This window comes from Prionailurus bengalensis, chromosome E2 (assembly GCF_016509475.1).
Source record: "Prionailurus bengalensis isolate Pbe53 chromosome E2, Fcat_Pben_1.1_paternal_pri, whole genome shotgun sequence".
Lineage (NCBI taxonomy): Eukaryota > Metazoa > Chordata > Mammalia > Carnivora > Felidae > Prionailurus > Prionailurus bengalensis.
The window spans coordinates 48,360,968-48,383,988 of record NC_057352.1 but is presented as its reverse complement, the minus strand read 5'-3'; the positions used below and the strand labels follow the sequence as shown (position 1 = coordinate 48,383,988).

General features: G+C 49.1%; 1 protein-coding gene and 1 long non-coding RNA gene across 2 annotated transcripts in view; one reads left to right on the top strand and one right to left on the bottom strand.

Annotated features, from left to right (window-relative positions):
• Window positions 1-606: 606 nt before the first annotated feature.
• CALB2 (calbindin 2) overlaps window positions 607-23,021 on the top strand; it is a 28,985-nt gene continuing 6,570 nt past the window's right edge. Inside the window, exons 1-6 of the mRNA XM_043599617.1 lie at window positions 607-773; window positions 12,850-12,926; window positions 15,490-15,579; window positions 18,822-18,902; window positions 22,190-22,246; window positions 22,828-22,905. Of these exons, the coding sequence (XP_043455552.1) occupies window positions 680-773; window positions 12,850-12,926; window positions 15,490-15,579; window positions 18,822-18,902; window positions 22,190-22,246; window positions 22,828-22,905 (477 nt within the window). The 5' untranslated portion in view covers window positions 607-679. The remainder of the gene's footprint in view (window positions 774-12,849; window positions 12,927-15,489; window positions 15,580-18,821; window positions 18,903-22,189; window positions 22,247-22,827; window positions 22,906-23,021) is intronic.
• Window positions 2,362-15,482, bottom strand: LOC122494435. Its single transcript, XR_006300168.1, has 2 exons — window positions 14,928-15,482; window positions 2,362-2,903 (listed from the first exon to the last, which is right to left on the bottom strand). It is a non-coding gene; the product is annotated as an uncharacterized LOC122494435 (long non-coding RNA).

The window sequence follows — 23,021 nt, the reverse complement described above, 5'->3', positions numbered from 1 at the left end:
CTCCAGAGCCTTGAAAATCCTTGGCTTCTCCCCAATATGGGCCCCATTTAGGGACCATGAGAGTGTGGGGAAAGAGCTGGGTTCAAATTCTAGCTCGGGCCCCTCTTTGCTGTACAAGTCATGTAACAGTCATTTGAAGTCTCAAGTCCCCTCCTCAGAAAATTGGTCCCTGTTCTTCCTGTTGTGTAAGGGTCAGACGGGAGCAGGCATGAGAGACACCCAGTGAACCGTGAAGAGCAGATGCTATTTGTCAAGCTTACATTATTATTACTATTAGTGGTGCTGCAGCTACTACCCTTATCACTATTGCTACTGCTAGTAACAATACCTGGTAGCTGTACTGAAGAAGGTCAGAGAGAGGCAAGAGCAGCCTCTCCCCGCTCTTTGCACCGAAGGGCCCCTGCTTCCCTGGCCTGGCGGCGAGCGGTCTCAGCGCCCACGTGCGCGTCCCCGGCGCTCCCCGCGCCGCGCGCCCACAGGCCGAACCGCTGCGCGGCCGCCGCCCGCCGAGACCCGGGCTGATTCTCTGAGCGCGCGCGCCCCCTGCTGGCGGCCGGGCGCGGGCGCAGCCTCCGGACTGTATATAAAGGCAGCGTGGAGCGCAGGACCTGGCCGAGTGCGGGAGCGGAGCCGGGCGCAGGGACAGCGCTGTGCGCCTGAGGTCTCCGAGCCGCTCGCCATGGCTAGCCCGCAGCAGCAGCCCCCTTACCTGCACCTGGCCGAGCTGACGGCGTCCCAGTTCCTGGAAATCTGGAAGCACTTTGACGCAGACGGTCAGTAGATCTCTCAACTTCTGTGCCCATTGGCCCCCAGGGAGCCTGCGGTGGAGGGGAAGGGGACTTTGCTGATGCGGGCAGGTGTACGTTGGTCCCTGGGGGTGTTTGGGCAGCAAAACCTGCTGAGGTCGGGGTCTGGAGTTTGGGAAACACCTGGCTGCTCTGGTGACAACTGTCAGCAACTTTTCTTCCCTAACACAGACGGCAGAGAGCCCACCAGCTTCTGCAGCCTCATTCTGGGCAAGTTGGAGCTTTCCCAGGGAGGAGGCCTGGGCCAGCAAGGCTCCCCATGATTCCCCCTGCCATCTTACCTTCCCCGCCTTTCTCTTCAAGGTAATGGCCTGCCTTCAGCTGCTGCAGCCACAGGTCTCAAAAGCCCACTCGTTTCTTTCTTGAGGTTCCCCTTTTGTTTAATACTAGGTTACCCCCACCTCCCCCCCCCCCCCCGTCACTGTCCTGGAGGCTGAGGCGAGCTGGGGGATACCGAAGGGAAACCCCTGGCCTCCCCAGAGTGATTGGCTGGGAGCGGGAGTGGAGAGTGACATCGGGGCCCTGAACACCCCTTGGGCTTCCTTTGCCCATTTCCCATCCTCCCTGGGCAGATGGGTCCCATACACAGCAGCAGTAGGTGTGGTGGGGGCAGGGGTGAGGTACAAACCTGACATTCCCTCATGGTGATAATCCTGGGTGCTTTGGGTGATTGTGGGGGAGGCACAATCTTAAATGCAACTGAGACATCGACTTACCCAGAAATCAAGGGCTGGACTGAATGACCTTTGGAGGTGGCTCTCAGTGCTGGCATTCTAAGAGTCTATGAATGGTCTGACTCCGGCATAAAGTGAGGCCCCCCTTCAGGAGCTTCTGATATCACTAGAAATGTTTTCTCCACCACTCCAAAAAAAAAATTAAGTGATCTGATTCCCTTCTCTGAATTCCCGGCTGGGGTTGGCATCCAAAATGTTCTGGCATCTCAAACCATTGGCAGGGTGGTGGCTCAGGGTGTTTATCCTGGGATTGACAGTGAGGGGGATGGGAACCAGAGAGAGGATCAGTCCCTGGTTCACTTAATTCTTCCCTCCTCCTTTCCTCACCTCCCTAGAGCATGAAAATGACAAAACAGAGGCCCTCTGCCCAGAGCACTTGGAGAGGCAAAGGTTAATGTCCAGGGATGCTCATTAGTAAAGTTTTGTTTTCTTGGAGCCAAGCAAAGGACTGGGTGAGCAATACCTGGGCTAGGACAGTGATCTGCCTGTGAATTACTGAAGGAGGTGGGTAGACTGTTACATCTGTAAAATGGGGCTAAGGAGGGGTTGTACTTCCAATCCCCAGCTTGTGCCATAAAACTCCCTTGGTGAAAAGGGCTGTAAGGTGCAGCCTCTTAGTGTTCCAGATGACGTGCACCTTCCCTAAGGATGCTTCTGCCAGTTTATCTGCACCAGAGACTTTCAGGATTCAAGGAAAGTTACCAAGTGGCCAAGGTTACACCACCGGCCTCCTGCCAGATGAGTCAGCTATAATAAACAGAGGACTCCATAGATCTACTTCCCCCCTACGCTCGGGGGGACAGCCAATAGCACTCCCAATAATCAGGCGAATCCTTACATTTATCTGAGACCTCGTACTGTTCAATATACAATCACACCTTCTTGAGTCCCACACTGTGAGGCTGCTGGGCAGGTCGTGGTTCTCCTTGTGCAGACAAGGAACCAGACACAATGGGTGAGTTCTCTGAGGTTGTATAGCAAGGTAGTAGTGAGGCTGGTTCCTGGCCAGTGTTTATGCCCTACTTTTTGGACATGCGTTTGGGTTGGAAGAGGGGTTTTTCCATGATGATAGGTACAAGTTGCCCTCTCATTTGCCCACAGAAGAGCCTCCACAATCCGCAGGCTTGGAGGTGATGGACAGTTCCTTTAATCTCAGAAATGGGTCCTTGTCTGGGCTGGAGCATAGCTAAGGTAGCACTGGACACAATAGTCTTGAAAGGCCCCCAAAGCCACTGTGCCTCTGGCTGTCTCCTCCGAAATGAAAGGGGAGCTAAATGCTTGCTTCTTGGTTCCTTGTCCACCAGACACCCCGTTGCCCTCTCTGCTCATGGCCTCAGGGAATTCCCAAGAATGGGCTGCAGACCTAACAGAGAAAGAAGACAAAAGGGCTTAAAATGCCAGAGATGGCTCAGAGGTGCTTTAGAAAAATGAGGATACGGTCAAGTTAGCATTCTACTAAAGAACCCAGAATTATTAGGCTGTGGACTGCCTTGCTCCATACCTTCCTTACCCTACCTGTCCCACATACCCAAAGGCTACTGGGGAGACCCCAGTAGCTCCCTGCACTATCTGCTCCCCCACCACCACCCCGCTTACTAACTCTGGCTTCTATTTTCATCTGGGGGTTTCTTCCTGATACAGATTCCCCTGCCACTCACAAACTTAAAGAGCTCTGGCAGGACTCTCTTTTGCAGCTCACAGGTCCCTGGAGCCCAGTTAGGCACAGCCACCAGGGGCAGGGAGCCACTGCCCCACTCCTCCTGGACCCCCTAGGAAACAAAGACAAGGAGATCCTAGGAGAAGCTGAATGCCAAAGAGAGTGGAGATGGCGTGGGGGGCTCTGACCCTAACTCAGCCTATTCCTAACCAGGAGAAAGAGTCATCCTGGTGACTTTGCCCTAAGAGTTAGAGTCTTTTCAAAATCATCATCAGTCTCATGGTGGAGGAAGGAAGGAATGGTGGTGGGGGGCAGGGGCCAGGAATATCCTATACCATCCCTGAACCCTTCCTCCTCAGTCACCCCAGTTCACGCATTTGGGGGAGATTCAGATGTCATCTCTCAAAGGCAGAGGTAGGAAAGACAGTAGCCAAGCACACCGTAAGGCCCACATGCCACTTCCATGCTCTGAGTGACCCTTCCACGGCCCTGTATATCTGAGTCCACTGCCCTGTTGTTACCTGCTCACTTCTTTGTCAGGAATATCCTCACTCTGCAAGATCCAAGCAGCTGAGTGGTTCTGATCAGACGGGCCACCAGCCTCCTGTTCTGCCAGTGGGAATTTCCATGGAGAACCAAGGTGTGGCCCTAAAGGGAAACACCTTAGCTTTCAGAAGCAACTGAAATCATAGGGATAAGATGGATTCTCTCCCAGAGGCCAGCAGACATCCCAGATCCAAGTAGAGAATCCCACTCACCCTAGGAATCTATCTGACATAGGTACATTTGTACCTATGCAAAAAGTGGTATGAGGAGGAGTCTCTTACTGAGTTCTTTGGAATACTGAAAATTTGAGGGGGAATGTGCTTCATTAGTGAGGAGAAAAATGAATTGCGCCAGTCTTTAGAGCAGAATATTATACAACCAAGCAGAGTGAGGTGGGTCTTTTGTACTGCTGTGGGAAAATGTCCAAGATGTACTATTAAGATTTTTTTTTTTATGGGGCACCTGGGTGGCTCAGTTGGTAAGGCGTCCAACTTCGATTCAGATCATGATCTCATGGTGTGTGAGTTCGAGCCCCATGTCAGGCTGTGTGCTGACAACTCAAAGCCTGGAACCTGCTTCAGATTCTGTGTCTCCCTCTCTCTCTGCTCTTCCCCCACTCTCTCTCTCTCTCTCTCTCTCTCTCTCTCTCTCACACACACACACACACACACACAAATAAACATTTTAAACATGTAAAAAGAAAGATTTTTTAAATGGTAGCTGGATGATTATAGTATGACCCCATTTTCATTATTCATGAGGCAAATTGCTGAAAGATACTTGACAGAATATAACATAGACAATAGAGAACAGTGGTTCTCTCTACAGACTGGCTGAGATAAAATTAAAAGGCATTTGCTTTTACTAAGTTAATTTCTGTCATGTTTGAAAACTGTATAAGAGCTTGTGTTTCTTGTGTTCATCTGCCAAACAGTAAAGATGTAAAAAGTTATTTATCTCCAGTTGTGGGAATCTGCCCAGACTCTTCTGGGCATTCGTCTGCCTCCAGGTGGCCCTGGTGACACGGGGTGGTTCTCAAAGCCTCTTGCAGAGAGGAAGCTGTGTTCCCTATCTGTGTGGGCCTGCAGACCTTTGAAAATTAGGGAGAGGGAGGCCCTGCCCTTTCTTCCCTGCTCTGCCCTCCTCCACCCAATGGGAGTGACAGAAACATCCCTAAAACACACGCACCTCGAACACCCTCCAACCCGAGCGCCCAGGCAGGCTCTGCCAGAGTGTGGGTCACTGCTAAGTTTGTGACCTGCAGGGAGCTAAGCCATAGGGCCTCACCCAGGTGGAGAGAGAGGACTGGGCCACTCGCACTGAAATACTACATGAAGGCTCCTGGAACAGTGAAAAAAGATACTTTTTTTTCCCAAACAGGGTTACAGAATATCCGGTATATATTATTTACACAAATACTACAACATTTACAATGCACTATAACTGTGCTATTCATGAGGTGACTATAGGACTCATAAAAACGACCACTTCTTGGCACAAAAAGTCAGAGGCATCTGGTGCAGGGAGCCAAGTTCAGAGTTATCTGAGGGAGGCTTTCTTTTACCCGTCAAGCGAATCTCTGTCAGGTCCATGTGTCCATCTGGGAGAGCAGAGCATAGATTTGGGGTTTGTGATGGCAGGATGTGGGGTTCTTTGGGAGTAGCCTCCTGTCCCATCCGGAGTAAGCCCTAGGAATCAGTCCCCCGCTCTGCTTCACCCCTAAACCCCCAAATGCTTTGCTAACAGTGCCCTTTGGTATGGAGTGTTCACAGCGTGCTGGGCGGCCCTGTGCTGGTGGCCTCCATGTGTGCCCCAGGCCCAGCAGCCTGCCTCCGGGGGGGTGATTGCACCAGCCAGGGAGGCACTGGGGCTCCCCAAGGAGGCAGCCCTGAGACCCGTTTTGACAAACAAAACACTTGAGCCCGCCTCGCCAGGGCAGCCACCAGCCCAGGGAGCCTCCGTCCCTGCCCGCTCACCCTGTTTATTCCCCTCTAGACTCCAGTGGCTGCACTCGCTGAGCCCCTGAGGGAGGTTTCCAGGGCTTAGAAGACCCCTCCGGGAAATCTCTTCTAACACCTGGGGAGCCAGAATTACTAGAGCAGGCGCGAAGCTCTTCAAAAACAGTGCCTCTCCCCTGGTGGCTTTCCTGGCCAATGGCACCCCATGCCCTCCTTTGCCTAGCCAGGCCCATCTGGGGCCTCTGGCCTCGGCCCTCCCCTGCTCCTCCCTGGCTCTCTACTGTCCTCCCTCCTCTCTCGCCCAATCTGCCCATCCTTCTGGCCTCCCCCATGCCTGGGAACCGGCCCAGCGTTAGGCTGCCAGATGTCCACAGGTTCAGGGGACCCAGCCCAGCCCCAGAACCACTGTTCCAAAAGTGGCGCTGCCCAGAAACAGATTCAAAGTCGTGTCTGAAAATTCATCCAGTAGCTGTTTGCACTGTGTTTTTTCACCCCTAGAAGTCACTGAGGTGACTGACAGAGAAGCCAAGACAAATGCAGGTTTGGACAGAGGTCGTCCCTGGGATGAATAGGACACCAGGCTGTAGGCTGTGACTCATCTCTTTCCCTCTCTAGCATCCTTACCTGTCTGCTTACCTGGCCGAGTCCTAAAGACCAACCAGCAGGGGTGGGGAGTAGGACCTTCTTTGTAAATGGTTCACACCATGAAAAGTAATATTAGTATCAGGGCAGGATCTCAGGAAGCCAATTTCTAGCCCCCAAAGGGTGATGTTTGACTGTCTCAAAGGGTGCTTAGGCTGGGAGGTACAGGGCTATTTGCCTTGCCATAAATGTGTACCCCAGACAAACAACCAAGTGGCTTGGCCTCATGAACACTTTCTTAACAAGGAGTCTGAAACTTCATAACTCCTGTCCTCAATTTCTCTAACCTGTGCATCACAGAGAGACACAGACTGCTCCCATGTCTAGGCCAGTAGTTCTCAAACTTGAGTGTGTAGGAGGGCTTGTTAAAACACAGATGTCTGGACCTCACTCCGAATGCTTCCGCCTCAGTGGGTCTTGGATAGTGCCTGGGATTCTGCATTTCTAACAAGCTCCCAGGCAATTCCAATGCTACTGTTCCACAGACCACAATTTGAACAGCAGGCCCTTATACTCCAGACCTACTAAATTGGACTCTCCATTTTAATAAGATCCCCAGGTAATTCTTGCACACCTTAACATTTGAGACTCACTGCTCTGAAGCAGTCCTTAACCCTGACTGCACGTTCAGATCACGGAGAGAGCTTTGAAAACATGCCCACAAGAAGTCCCCATCCCATCAATTAAATCAGAAGCTTGGGGCGGGGGGGGGGGGGGGGGGGGAGGGAGGGAGGGGAGAATCAGGCAATGGTGTTGTTTTAAAAGCTTCCCAGGTGACTCTAATACACCGCCTGGGCTGAGCACCAATGCTCTAAACTCTGAGCTGAAGAGTTTACAGCCATGGACTGGTTCAGAAGTCAGAGTATAAAAATGATGCTTTCCATTTGTATGAGATTTTACATTTTCCAGAATGCTCTCGCAACATTACCTTGTGTGGCTCTTACAACAGCTCTATAAAGTAGAAAGGGCATGCATAGTTATACCAATTTTAGAGATCAAGAAATTGAGGCTCAGAGCCACAGAGCTGGTGGCTGTTACCTCTTACTCCAATTTCCCTTGCCTATTCAGGTCTTAGAAAATCCGGACGTACACACAAGTCTCAGTGAGAAACAAGTCGGCCTCTTTCCAGCATGGGGCAGAGCAACCTTTGGTCAAGGCTTTCCAGTGTCTGTGATCAGCTTAATTGTAAAACAGTTTTGTCTCACTTTAAATTTGGGGAAATTGAGGTTAGGCATCCGACTTCAGTTCAGGTCATGATCTCGCAGTTCGGGAGTTCAAGCCCCACATCGAGCTCTGTGCTGACAGCTCAGAGCCTGGAGCCTGCTTCAGATTCTGTGTCTCCCTCTCTCTCTGCCCTTCCTCTGCTTGTGCTCTCTCTCTCTCTCTCTCTCTCTCTCTCTCTCTCAGATATAAACATTAAAAATAAATAAATAAATAAATAAATAAATAAATAAATAAATAAATAAATAAATTTGGGGAAATTGAGGCATGATGGTGAAGAATGGTAGCAAGAGTACAATAAGGAAAGAGGCAGTGTCCCTGACTCCCACCCAGCCCCTTCCTAACATTCACGGGAAGTGGTTTGATAGGAAGGTGAGGAGTAGCGGTTGCTATGGTAACCACATTCTTGTCAATGCCCATCCACATGAGATTTTTGAGATTTTTGAGATTTTTGTGGTGGCCGGTCACCCCATGCCCTGATAAGAGGGTCATAGAAAAAGCAATACATTTGTCTAGTGCTAAAGTCCTCCCTGGAAGGATGTTGGCCAGCCCATCCTCCACACCAGACAGACAGTAGCTGCCGCCTGGGTGATGGACGGAGGCGGCTCTGAGGGAGACCAAGTAGCAAAGGCCTTCCCCCCCCAAAAATGGGGGATGCTCCTTCCAGGCCCACAGCCCCTGCCTCCCTATCCCCCCATCTCTGCTCTTCTCCCTCCACCTTCAGCTGGTAGATCCTGGCCATTCTTGTTTGGCTGCCTCACCCCACTAGACTATTAAATGCTCCCTGGGAACAAGCCCACATCTAGAATTATCTACAGCTCCCTGAGCACCGGGCACAAAGTTGAGCTGTTGTTTACCTCTGACAATATATGTTTGTTGAATTGAAGCACCTTTTGTCCCTTTGCTGGGGGCACAGAGAGGAAGCGGTGGTGGGATATTCAGCAGGGTGAGAGGGGCTTGCCAGCCTCTGGGACCGTCCTGCTGCCCACGCCGTGCAAGGTGGATCCAGGGAGAGGACTGGTTTCTACCGTGGCACTATCCTGGCTCCTCTCTGTGTCCGATTTTACGCCTCCCTTTGTCCTCCCTGCCCAGTAGCTGGGGCTTCTCAGAGAGGCCTTCCCTGCCCACCCTATCAAGCAGCCCTGGCAGGTCCATCTCTGTTCTGTTGCCTCATCATTCCTTCTCCTTGCTGTCCGTCTGCCCCTCCCTATCCCCACCCAGTTAGAACATAAGCCCCATCACAGCAGACCTTGTCTGCCTCACTTTTACATCCCCGGTGCCTAGCATACAGCAGGCACAAAGTGGATGCTCAATAAATGTTGAGTGAATGAATGAATGAGTAAAACCTAGATCAGGAATTAGGATACTCCAATTCTGGTCCTGCCTTGCTGTGTGTTCCTGAACAGATTGCTTACCTTCTCTGTGCCTCAAGTTTCTTTGTCACAAGAAGAGGATTCTGTTCTGCCCTGTTGTGATCCTGTGTGTCTGAAAGGATTGTGACAGCTTGGAAGACTGGAGCTAGATCTTGTACATCGTCATACCCCCACATGGTAACCTACACAGGGCTACCTTACACATAGTGAGGCTTCAAATGATCTGCTGAAGCAAAGAGAGAAGCAGATGTGCTTTGATCAATTAAAAGTGTTGTATCTGTAAGGAGTAACTGATATTCACAAGTGTCCGTCCTCTCCTGCTGGGCTAGGCGCTGGCTGATTATCTGGCTCTTAAGGTTGTTAACCCACCTTAAAACTTTTCTAGAACAAGAACAAACACAAATACATGTATGCTTTGTAAATTTCAGAGAAACCCCAAGGAAAAGGCGGGTCCCACAGGTCTGCACCTTGATGCTTTTCTTCTTCCCGTTCAGATTGCTCAGTGGGACATGGCTCAGTGCTGGCCTCACGTGCTTCGGCCTCCCTCTGCACCCCAAACTTTACTAGCCAAAGCAAGCAGCCCAAAGCCAAGGTGTTCCCCAGCCTGGGCAGCCAGCAGAAACACCGCCATGGTGCTAACGACCACTGGCATCTCGGAGGCTCATTGTGGGCCAACACATTCTGTGTGTTATTATCCCGTGGGTCTTCACTGCCAACCGTGTGAGGAAGGCACCCTCATTAGCCCCATTTTATAGGTGAGGAGACTGAGGTTCGGAGAGGCGACACCCCAGAGTGAACCGGTGAGTGGTAGAGCCAGGAAGATAACTGGGTGTGGGTGCCTCCACGAGAAGTGCGAATGACCGCCCCCACCCCCGCCCCACCCCTCCACAGCAGGTTCGGGAGCCAGCGGAGAAATGACAGTGCGTTGCTGCCACCATGCAAAGCAGGAGCAATGGTGGTGAGGGGTGCTGTTCAGAGCTCAATGGCAGCTGCTCCTTCAAATCCATTCTCCTGCGTCTGGGGCTGACCCCTCCAAGTCCGCGTCCACCTCCTCCTAATACACTCACAAAACAGACTCACACTCCCTCCTTCAGGCATCCGTCCCACCCCGCCTCGAGGCCCACCTCTGGGGCCTCTGCCGGTTTGAACCCCAATACGTGCTCACAGTGCCAGCTCTGAGCCCCACTCCAACCCAGCCCCAGGCTTCTGGAAGCTGCGCCTGGGCCCAGAATTCATCTCAGCTTTCTGCCTCAGAAATGGGAGAATAGCCAGACCACTGCAAGGAGTACCGAGGAAGAGAAAAATTGCTTGTTCCTTCAACTCAGAGTTCTCATCAACTAGACTGCCTTCTTGCCCAGAAAGCCCTTGGACCTTGCCTCATTCTCCCTCTCCAGCTGGCCTCACAAGCCATTAGACACGCACACTCATGAGATTCCAACTCTCCCAAGAACGATGACCACTGTATGCTCTGTGAAAAAAGGAAATTCAGGTCTTCCTTCCCCACACCCTAATTACAATCACATCTCCCCACCCCAGACAAAAGTACATCATTTATCTCACCCCTGTTCTCTCCATGCAATGTTTATTGTGGTGTGTTCTCCACTAGAGGGCTCCTCTCTGGTTATTTACTGGGAATGGAAATTCTCAGGGGATGGGGGCAGGGGGGAAGTTAAGGGGGAGAAAGACCCTCCCCACACACACCCCATCCCCAAAGGCCAGGATAAATACTTTTTTTATGTTCTTTGTGCCATTCGTAATTCCAATGCCCTTGAAGAAAAGCTACCAGTTGACTATTCTCTATAAGAACCGTGCTCAATTGTTTTAGATCAGATTTGAAACCTGACTTTAGGCCAGTGGTTTCCAAACATGACTACACATGGAAATCATCTGGGAAGCTTTTTTCAGAAAAAATCATGGTGCTTAGTTCATACCCCAAACCAATGACATCAGCATGTCTGAGGGTAGGAGCCAGATGTCCATGTATTTTTTTTTAAATCCCAGGAGAGTCCAGTTTGCAGGAGTGTGGGGAGCACTGCCCTAGACCTGATTTCCCAGCCACAAATGCCTCCTCTCAATCACAGCAGAGACTAATGACCTTGGCCATGGACTCAGCTAACCCGGTCTCTGGGCTATCTGGATTCAAGACTTGAGAGCCTAAAAAGGGTCTCTCGCCTGTCCTGATCTTAGAAGTCAGGCCCTGACCTTGGGACCTGGTGCTGATAATTGCAGTTTTCACCCAGATTCTTATACACAGGTTCTAGTAATTGAACTCAAACAACAGCAGCATTTACCGTCCACTCAGCGGGTTGGATGATGGGCTTTACATACAAAATCCCATTTAATTGTAATTACTCATTTTGCACATGAGGCAGGTGAAATGCCTTTCCACAGTCCTGCAGGTAATAAGTGCAGAACAGGGCTTTACTCTGTGCTCACAGACCTCATGGCGTCCGCTCATTGCCTTGCAGTGGGTTGTCTCCCCTACACGTAATCCCGGTGACCAAGGTGCCTCCAGCCCAAAGGACAGATGTCCTGCCTTTCTCCTCCCACTTTTCCTCTCTGTGTTAGTTTCCTGGAGCTGCTGTAACAAAGTACCACAGACTGGGTGGCTTAAAACAACAGAATTTTTTTTCCCCTTACAGTTCCAGAGGCTGGAAGTCCAAAATTAAGGTGTTGGCAGGATGGCTTCCTTCCAGAGGCTCTAAGAGACAGTCCTTCCATGTCTGTCTCCTAGCTCTTGGTGGTCACCAGCAATCCATGGCATTCCTCAGCCTGGAGATACATCACTCCAGTCTTTGTCTCTGTCTTTACGTAGTCTTCTTCCCTGTGTGTCTCTTTGTGTCTTCACATGGCCTCCTATAAGGACACCAGTCATTGGATTAGGGCCTACCCTAATCTAGTATGACCTCATCTTAATTGGACATGGATTTGAGGGGAGGGGAGAACACTTTTTTTTTTAATGTTTATTTACTTTTGAGAGAGAGAGAGAGACAGACAGACGCAGGGGAGGGGCAGAGAGAGAGGGAAACACAGAATCTGAATCAGGCTCCATGCTCTCAGAGCCTGACATGGGGCTCAAACTTACAAACCATGAGATCATGACCTGAGCTCAAGTCAGATGCTTAACTGACTGACCAACCCAGGCTCCCCAGGGAGAACACTTTTTTTTGAGGGGGGTGGTACAAGTGAGCAAGGAGCAGAGAGAGGGGCTCGAGAGAGAATCCCACAAGGTACAGAGAGAGACAGAGACAGAGGGAGAAAGAGAAGCAAGGCTCACCCAAAGTGGGACTTGTGTTTTACCTGAAGTGGGGCTCATGCTCACCCGATGCAGGGCTCCAGCTCACCCAAAGCAGGACTTGAATTCACAAACTGTGAGATCATTACCTGAGCCGAGGTCAGATGCTTAACTAACTGAGCCCCCCAGGCACCCAGTGTGGAAACATTCTTCAACTCAGTACATTCTCCTACTCCAGAGACCCAAATTCTGCCTCGGACCTCACTCACCCTTGTGACCAGGGCCTACCACCTGCTGACAAACCCAGATGCTGATACCTTTTGTCCCCTGTTGGATTCTAGCTCCTGCTGCTTGCCCAGCCAGTTACGGACAGTTCCCAGCTCTGCTCACTTCTACCGGCTTGGCCCAGATGCTGGTCCCTCCCAGTGTTCTCCGACTACTGAATGTACACCCCCAAAGATACACAGCTATTAATCTTGCAGCTGTATCAGTTGCAAACACCCTGAGGGCAGGACCCACATCCCTAACACTACACAGTCCAAAGCTAACCCAGACACCTGCTTGTTGACCAGTGAGAAGTTCTCCACGAAGCCCCTCACTTCCCCATCACCCCCACCCCCATCAGTCTCACTATTTAGCTCTGAGGTCAATTGCTTTGTCCTTTGCTTTCTTCACAGGAAATGGGTATATTGAAGGTAAAGAGCTAGAAAACTTTTTCCAAGAGCTGGAGAAGGCAAGAAAAGGCTCTGGAATGGTAAGACCAGTACTCTGTTCCATTGTTTGATTTTTCTATCATCTAGCCCATGGCTTTGAGCATTGTCTGTCCCAAGTTCTGTATCTCTTAAGCCGGCCTGATGTCTCTGGTTTTGACCTTCCAAGTTTTTCTTTTATTTGTAAGGATTTTTTTTTTTTAACTGGAATCATCCCTTGAAAAGAAAGCCTTGCTTCAATATCTTTGGGTGTCTGGGATTGAGGGGTGTTCATGAATGGATACTAGCGGTTAATGAATCCCCTCAAAAAACTGCAAAGCTTTGTGTCTGTGTATGCGTATATAAAAACTTTATTTTCCCCTAAGGAAGAGTCCAGAGTCCAAGATTCTAAGAGGGATCGTGACTCAAGATTGGATGCCTCGGGGGTTTTGAGTGTCTTTATTCTAGACCAGAGTTTCTCAGCTTCAGTACTATTGACAGGGCTGGGTAATTCTTTGTTGGGAGGGTGGGGTTGTCCTGTGCATTGTAGGATATTTAGAAGTATCACTGTCTCTCCCTGTGAGGTGCCACTAGCATCGCCTCCAAGTTGTGACAATCAAAATTGCCTTCAGACATTATCAAATGTCCCTGCGGGGGGCACAGAATAATCCCCACTAGAGAACCACTGTTCTAGACCAGTCTAGAATCCTCAGCAAGGATGTAGGGGCAAACAGAGGATTGCTCCAAACCAGTATCTGAACCAGATAGTACTGACCAGCCTCATTGATGGAGGTGTCAGACTGCCTTTCTCAGCCTGCCTGAAGCAACTCCAAATCGCGTCCCCACCCCTTAGTGGCAGGGTCATTATTTCCCACAGTACCAAGCTGGCACTATTAAATTCACTAAGGCCTTTGGAGGACTGTCTGAAATACTGAAAAGCTAAGGTAGTTGGAACTAGTCTGTTGTGGTTCCCACGTCTAGTTCTCAAATATACATAATCAGATCCATTCCCTACCCCAGGTCCCACTGGTCCTTTGGCGGTCTCTCTGCTTTCCCCTGCTGTGTGTCTGTTGGCCAATCCGTTGCTTATTAGCAAGTCTTCATGGCACAGTTTGGGAGATGAGTCACAAACCCAGCAAAGAGCTCCTGGTCCAGAATTCAACAGAGCGCCCAGTGAGGAGGAGGTCCAGGCGATGGGCTTAGGCGATGGAGGTGATTCATGGGTTTGTTTATCAACTGTTCTCCCATCACCCCTCATTACTAGGATAATGAAGCCTGGAGCACAGAAAATACAGGCTTCAAAACAGATTCTGGGATCATGGGGTAGGCGGAGGAATGTGTTTTTATGAAGTGCTTCTAGTCTGAAATCTTAGTCATTCCCTTCCTCAGAAGCCATCAGGGGTGATTCTCAAGTCTGTCAACAACAGTCTCAACTGACACCATCCAGGACTGGTATTCAGAGCAGCTGTTCTATGCTAGAAGGAATACTGGCCTTAGAAGCCAGAGCCACAAGTTCCAATTCTAGCTACACCAGCTGGTGACCTCGGGAGAAGTCACTTCACCTCAGCCTCCATGTGTGTGTAAAACGGACAGGCCTCCCACCTCACTGAGGCTGTTTTAAAGCTAAATCAGATGACCACGTCTGTGATAAGAGCCTCGGATCATTCTGTGCACACTTGTAAGTGTAAAGCAATACATATTGTTGAATAAATAGTGATAAATTGAAGCCAGTTCCAAAGGTAGAAAGCAATTGAAGGGATACAGAAAAGACTCTAAAGTGAAGAATTAGTAGGATTCTCCTGGGCCCAGTTCAAGGAAGCACACAGAGCACCCAGAGTTGTCATAGAGGCCGAGAGGCATCAGCTGCCCAAGCAGATTCACCATTGGTTAGAGATGATGAAGAGCTCATTAATGCATATAATTAAATCTGCAGAACCCAAACCAGGGTAAGATTTGAGAATTTCGGAGAGCCTTAGATTTAAGATAGGCAACAATGGGCTTAAGAAGCTTTTGAAGTTCTCTGCCTTTGTAATGGTCACAATAATCTAACGGACGATTTAAATTACCTTGGCTATCTGAAGAATTTCTCCTCACATTCCTCCTGGGATACAGTCCGAGTAAAAAATATCGTGAATTGCTGTTAGATCTGAAAGAAGAAAACGCACAATTCACCTTGCTTGGTGCAGTGCTTAGTACCTACTGGGGGGCACTGGAATAAGTTGGGTTATATTAGAAGCTGCCTTGGTAAAATGTTGGGGCCTTAGTTCTCACATCTGAGTGATGGGAATAAGTCCTCACCCTTCTGATAGAGCTGTGGTTTAATCCCATCTCAAAGGCAGAGGGAGGGTCATGCTTAATTACACAAATTACATGATACAGGGGCATATGTCCTGTCCCTCTTTGAACATCATGTGACTGAGCCTCAAAGAAGAGACTACTTAGATTTGGAGGGACCTTGACAAGGAGAAGAGTGCAGCCCTGACCACTCAGGGCGTTGGCCCAGCCTGGTTCTGTGCCTGCATAGTTGGGGCACAAAATGATTTGCAATGGTGCTGCATCCAGCAGGTGAGAGATCCACGGTTCGCATGGGGCCCGGCAGCACAATCAGCCCCATTTGTTTTCCTCCAGATGTCAAAGAGTGACAACTTTGGGGAGAAGATGAAGGAGTTCATGCAGAAATATGACAAGAACTCGGATGGGAAAATCGAGATGGCAGAGGTGAGTCCTATTGTCCAGGCTAAGAGCTGTGGCGGGGGGTGGGGGTGGGGGTGGGGAGGCGGAGGGGAGCGTCCTGTGCCGTGGGCAAGCATCCTTTCTAGACTTCGCAGTGAGGTGGTGGTCTGGGAGCCCCCACCCCACCTCCGACACTTAGGCTGACCAAAGAGAACAGGTGGGACTTTTTCTGTGTCTCACGAGGAAAGAAGCAACAAACACTGGTTTAAGACAGGGATGGAGACCTTAAATGCTCTCAGTGTCCCCACAGCTATTGCAAATGTGTGATGAGCCCAGCTTAAGAGAGAAAGGAGGGAGACAACTGGAGAACAAGAGAGTTCATGCCCCACCTAAAGGCATCCAAAGGCAAAATTTTTAATCAATTAATTATTGCAACACATAATTTACATATATAGCAGGTATAATTTATATATTTATATATACACACATACATTTATACATGCACAGATATATATTGTTAAAATATAAACTGAGGCCTATTAAAAATGTAAAGAATGGGGTACTTGGATGGCTCAATCGGTTAAGCATACGACTTTGGCTCAGGTCAAAAATCTCATGGTTTGTGGGTTCGAGCCCTGCGTTGGGTTCTGTGCTGACGGCTCAGAGCCTGGAGCCTGCTTCGGATTCTATGTCTCCCTCCCTCTGCCCCTCCCCTGCTCACACTCTGTCTCTCTCTTAAACATTATTTTTTTTTATTTTTTTAATTTAAAAAAAGAGTTCATTTGAGCAAAAATTGATTCGAATGAGGCAGCACCAAACCAGAAGTGGCTAGGAACACTCCACCAACAGTAGCTCGGGGAAAGACTTCTATAGAGAAGAAGTGGGAGCAGGGCAAGGAAGTTATTTGATTGGCTATAGCTTAAATGGTTATTTGGGAAAGCCTAGTTGGCTGTTTTGGCTGCTTGTTTCAGCTTTGGATTGCTCACAAAGGCCACTGAGGCATTAAGGCCACCTCGTTTAATGGCTTCCTTGTTTAATGAAACAACTTATGTATACACACACATACGTTCATTCATACATACATACTTACACATACAAATACGCATGTGTGTGCATGCCTAACCGAACAGCTCTGGCAGTTAGCTGGTGACCTGTGTTCTAGAGGTCAAGAATAATGATGGCAGCACATGAACCTGGGCATAGATCCTCCCAGGGTGGACTGGTTGGGAAGCTGCCTTAGGTCAGTGCCCGGGAAGTAGAGACTGAGACAGAGAGTCAAGCCGATGGGACTTACTAAGAGACAACTCCCAAAAGAAGGGAAGAGTGCAGCAGGAGAGGGCAGAGGAAAGAGCTTAGGATGTGGTCTCAGCTGGATCCTGGTCGTGGCCTGATCTCACAGGGAGCTCTGCAGTGTAGATTGTGCCACAGAGTTGGTCTCACCTTGAGGCAAAGCATGGGGTGGCCCTTTGTACTCCCATTTCAGTCAGTCATTGGTACAGGCAGCTCCCTCCCCCTGTGGGGGGGACGGTGTGGGGGGGGAAGGGTGACTGGGGCAATGGCAGTTTGGTGGAGGACAGCTCTCCTGCAGGGGACAGCTATGAGCCACTACAGTCATCCTTCACATCATGAGGGATGGCCCACCAGCCTAAGCTAAAGGGGATCTAGAAAACGCACCAAGGGCACAGATTCCTAAAGCTGCAAGTCTCAAAATATCTGGATTCAAATGGGCTTCAGCCAAGGGTCACCAGACTTTTTTCTGTAAAGAGCCAGATTATGGTTAATGTTTTAGGGTTTGTGGGCCATACATTGTTACAATTCTTTCAATTCGGCCACTGTGGCACAAAAGCAGCCATAGACAATATGTAAATACATGGGCGTGGCCATGTTCCAGTATATGTTCATGTACAGAAACAGGCATTGGGCCAGACTTGGTTCATGGGTCATTGTTTACTGACTCCTGCTTTAAACTATGAGAGGGTCCTAATGAGAAAAGCCAATGACTTGGTTCATGGGTCATTGTTTACTGACTCCTGCTTTAAACTATGAGAGGGTCCTAATGAGAAAAGCCATGGGAAAGGTTGGCTCCGGATGAAGGAGTCCAGGTCCCCAGCCCTGCTTCTCTGCAGTTCTTTTTTTTTTTTTTTTTTAAAACAACTAGCCTGTCAAACAGGTTTTGCTTTTTTTTTTTTTTTTTTTTAGTTCATTTATTTGAGAGACAGAGACAGAGACAGAGAAAGTGGGGCAGTGGCAGAGAGAAGGAGAGACAGAATCCCAAGCAGGCTCCACACCATCAGCACAGAGCCCGATGCAGGGCTTGAACTCACGAACTGTGAGATCGTGACCTGAGACGAGATCGCGTTGGATGCTTAACCAACTGCGCCACCCAGATTCCCCATTGCCTCTCTTGGTTCTGTTCTCTGCCCCCAAAACAGCTTCATCCTCAGGCTGGTAAGCAGGATGGCTGCAGCAGTTCCAGGCAGCACATCCACACACAACCACAAAGGATCCACCTCATTTGGCCCCTCACAGGTACAAGGAAACCTTTCCCAGAAGTACCCTTAGCACACCTCCCCTCACACTTCACTGGGCAGAGCGAGATCACATGCCTACCCATAAGCCACTCACTGACAAGAGAAACAAGAGCACATTTAGCTGACTCAGCCCAATCAGAATGTGCCCGTGACCAGGGGAAGCCCAGAGCCAAGTAAGTGGGGGACTGGGGGATGGCCAGCAGTGTGTGCTGAACAAAGGTATCTGCATTTTCTAAAAATCAGATTTGCTGAGGTAAAAATTTACATACAATAAACTGCATCGATTTGAAGTGTACCATTCCGTGAGTTGAGGCAGTTGTGTACAACCATGTAATTGCCACCCACGATCAAGATACGGCATTTCTATCACTGTCAAAATGTTCCTCCACCTGGTGCGGGCCATCCTATCCTAGGCAACCGCTAAGCTAGGATTAGGTTGCATTTTTTAGAATTTTATATAGATGGAATGAATGCTCTACTAAGTATTCTTTTGAGACTGGATACTTGCCTTTTAAAGTGGCACCAGTTTCCTGTCCCTCCAGCTGCTCATACTCTTAAGATCTGGAATGACCCAGATGCACTTCTCAGAACATCCTTCTTCCCTTTTGAAGGACGAATCTCAGAAAGAAAGCAAACTGCAGCTCCCACGCTGCCTTGCCACTGGCCATTTAACCATCCTCCCCACAGGAAAGGCTACTCGCCCACTCTCCTGGCAGGGCCCTCCGTAATGTCTCTGTTGCTCTCTGGCCCCCACAGCTGGCGCAGATCCTACCGACGGAGGAGAACTTCCTTCTGTGCTTCAGGCAGCATGTGGGCTCCAGCACCGAGTTTATGGAGGTGAGGCCAAGGCGCTGCCTTTTCCCTAAACACTCTTCTGCCTTTCTCCCGTGTTCAGAGCCAGGCCCACCCAGATGCCAGGGAATGGTCCCTTGGGAGATGGTAAAGCCCTCCGAGCCCTACTCACCAAGTGGGGTCCATGGACCAGCGGCATCAGCATCACCATCCCCTGGGTGCTTGTGAGCAATGCAGAGTCCCCGGCCCACTGAATCAGAAACTACATTTTAACAAAATCTCCAAATGATATGTGCACGTCAAAGTGTGGAGAGTATGGTGAGAATTAAGTGTGGGTCAAGTACCTTTGGGAAATGCCATGTACACACGTATCTCCCCTTTGGGAATTGGTCATAGACATTTGCATCTTATGGTCTCTGAGAAATCCTGCAGTGAAGAGGCCTGTTTCACATTATTTGGCTCCAAGATCTCACATGATTTGTTCTCAGTAACATTAGTGTCCCTTGAAGTCAGGGTTCTAAAGAGCATGCGTGGGGAGCATGGATTTATGTGCCATCCTGAAGATGGAAAAACCCAGGGAGAATTCCAGCTTGTGGTATCTTCCAGTCCTGATTTTTAACTGTAGTCTGCGCTTCACTGCCCCCCCACCTTTAAAATAGATCTTGGCAACAGAAATTCTTTGAAATCTTCATGTGAAATAGAACATCCTTACTCACGTGTCTTTTGAGTAATATTCAAATGATAGATTGAACCATGTGAAATTGTTGCCATTTGACCATTTTTGATTTACAAAAATTCCAAATTCCATATGGCTCAACTAGATATATTACTAATCCTGATACCTGGAAAACTACCAATTATTTCTTGGTATTTTTCTGGGACTCTGCACCCTAGCCATTCAATGTATGTGTCCCTCACAGTGAAACTCAACCCATACCCCACACACACTGCCTGCTATGATAATGACTGGCCTTCAGCTTGACTCGAGTTGCCATTCCTCGTGTTAAATCCCTTTCCAGACACCGGTAATCCCCTCTCCGTGACTTACTGCCCAGAACCCCACATGGCATTGAGTTCCCCTCATGGATAAAGAGTTGGTTGGAAATAACCGATTCTAAGGGCAGAAAAGTCATTTTTTAAGTGGCACCTTGCCTAAGCATCAGATATGGATTTCACTGTATGGTGCTTTAAAGGATTTTCTCCAGTTTTTTTTTGTTTTCAAGATGGCAAGATTCCATAGCTAGTAATTGACACTCTGGATTTTGTTCTTAGTCCCTTCTCTTGCCTATGGGGGTGGGGGTGAGGAGTCTGCATATACTTGTAAGAATGCTGCTTTTGTGGGTGTCGATTTTGCTGTGTAGGAAAGGGAGAGTTATGCCTGATGGCTCCTTCTCTGATAGGAAGGCAGCCAAAGACTGGCTTCTATTCTACCTCTGATCTGGAAAATGGGGATGATGATAGCTTGCTTAAAATGCTTAAAGAGAAGCAAAAAATATCTTTCTCTGTCTGTCTCTGTGTGTCAAAATCATTAGTGGCTTCTCTCTGTGTAGCTGACATAATTCCATATTCTTATCTGTCTTCATCCTTTAATCCACAGTATAACTGCTGAGCCAACACCCCCACCAAGTTTCCTGAGACCCCACCATCCCACAGTACCACCCCCCTGGGTTGTTCATTTGCTCCATTTTTATCAGCTGGAAACATGAATTGGTCCCTCTGCCGCTCTGAAAGCCTTGTGCTGTCAGATAGCTCTGTCCCACTGCTAAGCACAACATTGTAATTTCTAATTTTAGTGATGCCTCAGGATTTCTTTGAGATTTCACAAAGCCCAGGTCTCTTGAACTCTTTTCCTTGAATGGGAAGAGAATGGCCCACTCACTGATGGACGAGCACAAAGTACTGGTGGGGAGAGAAGTGAGCCGAGAGCATGGGGGTGGAGAGCGTGGGGGTAGGGGAGGATCCAGGGAGGGAGGAAGGTCAGACCCAGTGGGAGGATCTCTCCAAAAAAGAGCGAAAAGCAAAGTGATGCTTTGCTCTGAGTGAGGACTAGGGTCCCTTCAGGTTACCCTCCTTTTAGGCAACTTAGGGGGTGTCTGCCTTTTTTCCCAGTCAAGACTCAGATGAACTAAATTCTAACGTACTAAGTATATGCAGGTGGATGGTGAAGTCATACTTGTAAACCTGCACATATTTCTTAGTACTTTCTCAAAGGCAGGCTTTCTGGGCATGAGAAAGAATATTTTGATGGAACCAGAGCATTTTTCCCCCCAGAGAAAAGACACTCCACAGTCAGATACCATCTATCCAAGTTGTCTCTGATATAAGGCTGCCCTTTTGTTGGGATTTGCTTGTGTCTCATAACTTTTTAAAAAATCAGGATAAAAAGAAAACCACCAGGTATCCTGATCCACAACTATCCCAGGAGAATTACACAGCCTTGTTTGCTGGTATGGAAGAAAGATCCTGGGATATCCATAAACTCACACTCCTGGCAATAAAAGGGAGAGATGGCATGGGAAAGGGAAGGGAGGCAGGAGATCCAAATTTGGCAAAATAATTTGTGCTTGCTGACTCTCATAAAACCAAGTGTCACTGATGTCCAGTGTGCAGTCTGGAGCTGAGGGAGAAGAGAGGAAAAGCCAAGGCAAGACCACTGGAAAGAAAATATAAGAAATATGATCAGGCACCAACATAGATCAAAGATTTGGGGAAACGGGTTCTCTGGATTGAGCAGGGAGAGGGGTGGTTTCCTTAAAAACAGAAAAAGGAATGCTTTTTTATCACACAGATGGGGAGTGGCCTTGGGATACTCCAAACAAGCTCACTGTACTACAGTCCTGCTCTCATGCAGACATGGCTGCCATGTGCACCATGATGGGGGTACAGTGAGGTCCCCCACCCAGAGAATGAGAAGATTTGAGAGCAGTGAAAGGACACACTATATACCCACAGCAAAAATTGGATCCGTCAGATGTTAGTGCTAGAAGCTGCTTGGTTAGCACCTTAGAAAACCATAAACCATTCAAAAAAACAAAACAAAACATAACCCTAGTTACAAAATTATCCAAAAAGAGACCCAGGCTTGTAGCCAGATAGAGTAGGGAGACCTTGTCCGAGCAGTTTTTTTTTTCCTTCTCTATGTGACCTTGGCCATGACACTTTCCCCCATTTCTTCTGTGACTTGAAAGGGACTGGGCTAGCCCACCTCCATGCCCCCATCCCACTGTAATATTCTTGAACATCAAGACCCAGCCCAGTCCATTAAAGGAAATTGGAAGGAGGCTTATAGATACTGACAGATCTTTGCAACTGGGTTGGCATTCCCATTGCAGGCTTGGCGGAAGTATGACACAGACAGAAGTGGCTACATTGAAGCCAACGAGCTCAAGGTAGGATGGGCCTGGGGGAGGGCATGGAAGGCATGGAGAAAGGGACTGAGGCCACAGTTGGTGGTAGGTGTAAGGAACCTGGGGAGGGAGGAGACGTTGGGTGATGAACATGGGTTCGTGTTCTGCCTAGGAACACTTAAGCCTGGCTCTGAATTGGTGAACATGTTCAGGACAGCCATGTGAAATCAGTAACATGGAGCTGCAGGGCCACGGAGTTCAACCCGACTACACTCCTTTGCACGTCAGTGCCCAGGACAGGCACCTCCAAGGCAATCCTATCAGATTGGCCTTCTGACTTCTACATATACCCCTACATTCCTCTGGAACTAGTGATCCCCAGGCACTGCTTAGCCCTGTGTCCTGGGCCCTCTGAGAAGCCTATCTTATGGGGTGAAGTTGCATCCAGGAGCTACCTCCAGGCCTTCATGGTCATTCCACAAGCATTAGGGATTAGGGGATTATGAAGGATGGAAACCATACAAATGGTAGACCTCAGAAAACAACGTTGACTAACTGAACAAGTTATGAGGGAAGAACTACTGAATGAGTCAGGAGCTCTGAAGAGACCTTTTGTATTCTAGGGATTTCTGTCTGACCTGCTGAAGAAGGCAAACCGGCCATATGATGAGCCCAAGCTCCAAGAATATACCCAAACCATAGTAAGTGGGCAGAAGTGTCCCTTACCCCTCCAGGGGCATAGGACTGGGGCCCCAAGCCAGTGGGATTCTGGGTTTTCAGGCTGAGTCTCCAGGCCCAGGTGAAGGGACTCCAGCGG